Source organism: Schistosoma mansoni, chromosome 4 (genome assembly GCF_000237925.1).
Source record: "Schistosoma mansoni strain Puerto Rico chromosome 4, complete genome".
NCBI lineage: Eukaryota > Metazoa > Platyhelminthes > Trematoda > Strigeidida > Schistosomatidae > Schistosoma > Schistosoma mansoni.
The window spans coordinates 20,186,162-20,193,806 of NC_031498.1; the positions used below are offsets into that span (position 1 = coordinate 20,186,162).

General features: G+C 32.2%; 1 protein-coding gene across 1 annotated transcript; it reads right to left on the reverse strand.

The window, feature by feature from the left end:
* Positions 1-1,420: 1,420 nt before the first annotated feature.
* Smp_062490 (putative dhand) lies at positions 1,421-3,302 on the reverse strand (the record flags this gene model as incomplete). Its single annotated transcript, XM_018797128.1, has 2 exons — positions 1,421-1,697; positions 2,863-3,302. The coding sequence occupies 2 exons, from the start codon at positions 3,300-3,302 to the stop codon at positions 1,421-1,423; spliced, it is 717 nt and encodes a 238-aa protein (XP_018652201.1).
* Between the last annotated feature and the right edge of the window lie 4,343 nt (positions 3,303-7,645).

The following is a 7,645-nucleotide window of genomic DNA, read 5'->3' on the forward strand; positions in this document are numbered from 1 at the left end:
TTCGACGTATTCCTCGGGTTTATGTGAGAACCAAGTGAGTAATGTTGAAGTTAGGTATAGGCTGCTAGGTTAAGTGGCAAGTCAGTTGATGAAGTTATAAATCTTCATCGATTGAGGTGGTTATGACGTCTGTCTCGTATGTCTGACTGCATCCTACCTGAATGGGCTATATTTGCTGATGTACGAGTAGGTTGGGAGAAAACTAGGGGCAGCTGAACTAAATCAACCCAATATTCTGTCTCAATTAATTAACCATATGTAATAATTACCCCTGCCTATCTTTTACATACTATTCTGCATCAATATTTTGTTCTGTCTTTATTTAATTAAGATTGTTAAATTTTAGTTCACATCACTAACTAATGTTAGTTATACAACTATTAAAAACCAAGAATCACTGAACATCTGTTTCTTCCAAGTGCACTGACATGACTCCATCGAGGACCGAACTCAGGATCTTCAGATCTTGTGATGAATGTCCAACATATGTATGAATATCTAAGGGTTAAAATATTTAAGTGAAATCAATTCACAATATTGCATGACAATCTTCTAATACCATTGCTGAGTAACTGTCTCATACCCGAGATAACTGTGTTCCAACTGTCACGGCTTATCTCTAGGATTTTGGAAATTACATATCACCAATGAGCACATGATTATTATTGGTAAAGAGGGTTTGTAGAAATTGTTGGATTTCGTAGTTTACATCACGGAATGATCTTAATTAGACAATCATTTCCTATTATTAACCAATATTCACTAATGAATTACTACAAAATTAAACAGTAATAAAAAAACTTTGATAGACTTTTCGGTACTGTTTTGCACATGACTGATGTTCTGACATTTATGCGAGGGTGATATTCAGAAGCTTAGAAAAAAACTGAAAGTATTCTACATTCTGCTTACCTTCAGTCAATTTTACAATTAATGTTAAATATTTTTCTAATATTTATAAGCTTGTTGCAATTATTATAATCAAGAAATGAAGTAATTAAATATTAACTCCTAGAGGTCCCGTGTATATCCTCTTTAACAATGACTGTGTTGTCAAGAGAACTCGGTCAAATTTGATTTTTCTACTTATTGAGATATTACAAATATATTGTTTTTGTTAATATCAATCTACCTTATGCTCAGTTTATTTGGAATTATCAAGTCGAACCTTGGTAATGGCACCTATTCAAGTCAGTTAGGTTCATAGACGAAGACATTATCACTGAGCTATCCTGACAATAAATAATTGTAAATTATCATTGAGCAGACATTCCAATACTAATAAACTCATAAACGTTGTGACCTATTCGAAAAGTTAACTATCAAGATGATTTCATAGAGTGACTGATCAAATACAGATAATATTCTTCAGAAGTCAAATCATCCATTCATAAATAAAGTACATTCAGTACAATATTATTCATCCAACAATAATAATACTTACCATTTTTAATGAATTCAAACCAGTATCAAACATCATAGCAGATGAATTCATTGAATCAGTTTGATGAATTAAATCCATTAATTGACGAATATAAGTTATTGCATAACGTAAAGTTCTAATTTTTGTTAATTTTGTATCTTTCGGTATTTCTGGTAAACATGAACGTAAACGACAGAATGCAACATTCAATGTTCTTGTACGATTTTTATCTTGTTCACGTTGATGTTCTTTACGTATGGTAGATGATAATTTACTAGAATTACGACGATATTTTGGATTACCATTATTAGGATTCTATTTTAATAAAATAATAAGTTAATTATTATATAATGATGAAAATCAATAAGAATGTCAAGGTTAAATGTTTAAAAAAACACTGGACGGCTGTTTCATCCTAGTATGGAGCTTCTCAGGAGTGCGCATCCATGATCCTGTCTCGCGAGATTCGATCACGTGGATGTGCACTGTTGAGGAGTCCCATAATAGGACGAAACGGTCATCCAGTGCTTCCAGGTTTTCCCTGGTGGTCTAGCTTCAATTGACTCATGATTTCATCTATACAAAATTACTAAAATCTCCACAAAACCCTTTTCTGATGTTTAATAATTGACAGTAAATCATGCTTGTTTATATGTTTATTGAAATTAAAGATTTCATTAATTAAAATCCATTCTTGTTCAATGGTTTCAAAATGTTATGTTTTACTTTTAACAAACCATTGAAGCTTTTTAAGTTTATTCAATAACTGTAAGGGATCTTAAATTATCATTTATATGTATATTATACTTAATGAATGATCCTTTCAAATGTTTTATATTTCAGTGTTATCTAGTAGGTTATGCTGTTGTATTGCTTACTTATGTGAAGCAGTTCCTCACTAGCTAGACTAAATGAATGTCACCTTATCTTATAAAATGACTGAATTCAAAAATGTTGTTCAAAGATAATGAGTTTAACATCAAAAATTAAAGTGCCAGGTTTGTATAGAATTGTGAAAGTGGACTACTGACGAGTCTTCTACTAGAAAGAAACAATTGTTCAACACTCTTCAATTTGCACTCATTTGCCAGGTGAACTCAGTATTTGTTATAAACCACAACTTTTAGTCATAAAAACTATGTTATATCGATTATGAACTTACATTTTGAAGAATAGGTGAATTTTCAAAAATGTTATCCATTAAATCAATTCCTGTATTGATTTGTTGAGATGAATTTGTGCTAGATGACTTGATTAATTTACTAGTTAAATATGCTGAATCTACATAGTCAATTTGACTTTCAGTAGTTGTTCTGACCGTTGAACATGGCACTATCATAGATGATGACAATGATGATGATGATGGTGATGATGGTATTCCAGTGCAAAATGATGAATTATCGACAATGTATCCACCATTTCTGTCATGCCATACAGACTCATGAATAAAACGTGGAGTACTTGTACTTGCATGATAATTTTGATGATTGTGATCATGACTATTACTATTAGTAGTAATGATTGGAGCAGAAGTTAGACAATCATTATACACATCGTTTCCATTTGAATGACAATACACAGAATGATTTACTTCATTGATAAAACTGTAACTATTCAGTTGATTCGGTGATTCCAAGTTTGAGTAATCGTTTTGCATAAAAGGTACACAGCGTTGTTGTATTATTGAACAATGATCACGATTAACATTTGATAATGATAATGGTAACATGTTGGTATTAATATTATCCTCTTCGCCAGTATCATTAATTTTATTATTATGATTTGTAGTAAAAAAATGATTCCCTATGATCGATTCTAAATAAGATTGTTGACTCAATGTTAATTTCTGTTGATACCGAATATCTTCAATTTTTTCCATTTTTCTACAATTCAATAACCGATATTCTCTTTTCCAAAAATTTAAAATTTGAAAATCACTAATTATATGTAAGGAATAGAGTATTTAAATAAACAATATTTATAGTAAAATTTAGCCGGAATTCCCTCCCTCCCTCTCTTTTCCGTTATTGTTTGTTTACCATTCGTCGAATAAGGAATTGAATTACATTTTCAGAAATTTTCTGCCTTTCTTTTATTAAACCTTAGAGAAAGAGAGAGAGGTATACTACAATCAGCATCATTATCGCATTTTAAAATGATTGGTTCACTCGTGTTTTTTTCTTTTCAAATGAACAAATGAGTTTCGATCAGTTTTTCTCACCCAACCCCACCTCTGTATTATAACCACAGTCTACTAAATAGATAATTGTGTTAGTTAAGTGCGTCAATTATTTGAAGTCAATATTGTTTACGAACCTCGATTGCATTGCAGCTGTTACTTCCGCTATCATTGTGCTACATTCTGTATTAGTAATAATAATAATAATGATAATAATAATAAATTTTGATGAAGGCGATTGATACACATTTATCGAATAATTATGATTACATAATTTTAACCATAAAATAAAAATAGGAATTGAATCTATCATTATATTCATTTTCTTTTTAGATAGCTATAGTTACAGGGAGGGGAAAAAATGAAGCGGAATAAGGATAAAGGAATTCTCACCTCAATTATAACATACCTTTTGACAAAGTATATCATGGTTCATTGTTATTGTTACGATGACATATGCTGATGTGATCGAAATTGGGAACAAAAGAGAGTGAACATTGAAAGATCTGTCAAACTACTGTATGAAAAATTGTGATGACAATATATCAGCTGACAAAGAAAATAAAACGAAAACTGTGATTATCCTGATGTTTATTCATTCAATTAAGGTTTTACACCTAGTAACTGAAATATGTATTGTTTGTGTATGTATGTGTGTACATTGGTTGATTGACCTTAGTTTATATTTCTTATATATATATATATATATATATATATATATATATATATGGAGAGAGAGAGAAACACTTAACATTTCTATCAAACATGTGAAGTTCGCAATAAAAATGCTTACTTCGATTGTTTTCTCAACACTGTTGCTCTCAAATTTGACACTTTTCAGTGTTCAATATCAAAATTTTTATTATGTGAAGTTTATAGAGAAACACTGTTGTCATATAATCTATATGAAGTATCTCTCTGATACACGGAGTAAGTGTAATAATTATGTCGGCAAATATTTTTATATTGTATAAAGTGTGCTTTGAAATAATCTATTCATTTAAATAAATAACTTTTTATTTAGTCACTTTGCCTTGAGCCTTCCGCCTATGGCAATCGTTAATACGAAACTAGGGTTAAGATAAAGGAGTTGGATGTAGGGTTTGCAACCCCATCTCGTAAAAAAGAGTTCAACTAAAGAATCGCTAAACAGAGAAGTTTACGAACTGGACTTCGATTTATCAATATGGAAACCTATTTTATAATCACTACAAAAGTAAGATACATGGGAATTATTACATGTGTTAAGTAGTCGGAGGTGGTCAAAAGGTAAGACTATTTAACTTAGATTTACTGCTAGTTGACACTCACCAGCAAGGTATACCTTCACCCTATGAGATCGGGATTCACATAATCCAGTTTGACTCTTTGAGACGTTACCAATGAATTATTTGGAGGGTTTAGACGATCTCGTATAAGATATTTAATATTGATGTATAAAAGACTGATCACTGAATAATAACTCAATTAGTGTTTTCCTGGTCCCTTAATAAGGTTAAATTCAGATACTCCATGAAAATTAGTTCTGACTAGCACAAGAAAGAGGTTAGAAGTTTCCTGTCGACTATCCAACTATCCGACATCTCAGCATAGCGTATCTGTGTGCCGAGTCGCTTGGACTACTGGCCGTAATGTAGTTTGATCAACACTAAAGAATTAAACAAATATGACTTTAAATTCTACTCAGTGACCAGTCAATTGTATTTATGCTGAGATATTCACACATACGTCTTTTTTAAAATGTGACTTTATTCGATTGACTAGTAAACATAGATAAAGTCAAGGGTAGAGTATTTCACACATTATTCTGATAGTGTTGGATTTTCTGAACACCTTATTAGTTTTGCACTGAGCACGTTAATTGATTGTTAGGTGATAATCAATGTCCTGTTGTTTATCTCACAGTGATAATAGGGTTTCATTGATCAAATTGAATTATGGTCGTTAAACCTTACTTATTACATCAAAATGTTGGCGAATTCGGCTAGATGTTAGATGGTTTGAGACAATTGACGGGAAGCTTTAGACCTGACTTTCGTTCTAGTTTGATCTCATCAGTGAGGGATATGAAATATTACGAGAACTAATGTTTCTCGTGGAATTCAGACCCAAGCCACACACTAATCTTGTGGTGGTTGGTATTTGATATTATCCTTAATCTTCGTATATTGCTCGTCCTGATAACCGTTACTAAATAATGCCCCAACGGTATATAAATCAGAAGGCGAATTCGAAGTGTTGATTACGTCTATTATTGCACCACGGCACAGATTGCCAAAATTACAGGCACGTTAAGCAAGCATGAAGGAGTAGTGTCGAAAATCAAGCGAATGAGCCAGTCAATGAACGAGTTAGTGAACAGTATTAAGATGTACAAAAAAATACATAGGTAAATAAATGAATCATCGAATGAATTAAGCAACTAATAGTAAGGCTAGCAGGATGAATATATGTTTAGGCAGTAAGCAATGCTGAAGCATACATATTCATACAAGTGCAACAATAGTATAGATAGCTTGTTATTTTACGAATGACTTCATCCGTTAAAAAGAGTTAACAAAAAACCAAATTAAATGTGAACAAACTTAATTGTACGTGAGCTGCTATAAAATAATTAAAGAAACCGTTACTGAGCTATAGAGTTCTATTTTCTTGAAATATTCCATGGTACAAAATTCCTAGTGTTATGAATACAAATATTTATTGTCTCCAGTGAAGAATAAGAACGTTAACAATTTCAAACACTACCTTCCATTCTATGGAAGATTATAAAATTTACTTATCAAAATACTATCTGAGAAATATTAACTTCAACTAGCTTTTCACTCTGTATTCTGTGTTGAACCAACTGTTTTAATAAATGTAACATTTTAAACACTTCATTATATCTATTGCTTATCTACATAAATGAGGAATTACAAACAAAAGTTCTTTGCTTCAGTCATGTGAAATGCAAGTAAATGTATAACTGAATAAAAATCACTTGATATATAAGGATGTATTGGTTGGTCGACTTAAAAAGATAGAAAAAGATGACGAACATAGGATCTATTAGGTTTTTTGTTTACTGTAAACTTAATTCATAATTGATACTTGTTTCTTGTCTAATACTATCTTGTTATACCTTCCGTCGCGTATAGATCTAGAAAACTTGATTTCAGAAGTATAGTTCAATGATTTTGATTGGTAGAGAAATCTTACTGGAGTTTTAAGGTGATGCTTGGAGGTAGTCTACAGAAAACCGTGGACCTAAGTTGTGTGCTATTTTGTGAAGTGTGCATGTAATCTAGAGAAAATTGATGCTTCTTAACGGAGTCAATCCCGTGTCATTGAGCTATTCGGGCCTCAACTGACTTCCTATTTTATTGAGGTGTATAAACACCACAACATGGTACACACAATATCAATAGGATATATAGAATTTGGTCAGCATTAAGGAACACTTTATATACATAACACTGGTTACTACTCCGTGATCAATCTTTGTAAATTATTGGAGTTTGTCTGACTGTTTTTCATAAAGCTTAACTATTAATTAAACCCAGCATTTCTACAACTGAAGAACATATGGAACTCAAAACAACTGTCAACTAATTTCAAAGTCAGAATCTTCAATACGAACGTCAAGACAGTCCTACTGTACGGAGCTGAAACGTGTACGACTACTACATTCATCGTCAATAAGGTACAAATATTTATAAACAGTTGTCTACGCAAAATACTCAACATCCATTGGCCGGATACTATCAGCAACAGCGTTTTGTGGGAGAGGACAAGCCAGCTTCCGGCTGAAGAGGAAATTAGGAAAAGACGTTTGAAGTGGATAGGACATACATTAGGAAAATCACCAATGTGCATTACAAGGCAATCCTTAACTTGGAATCCGGAAGGGAAGAGGAAAAGAGGAAGGCCAAAGAACACATTACGTCAGGGAATAGAAGCAGATATGAAAAGGATGAATGTTAACTGGAAAGAACTGGAAAGGAAGGGTCAGGACAGAGTTGGATGGAGAATGCTGGTGAGCGGCCTATGCTCCTCGACGA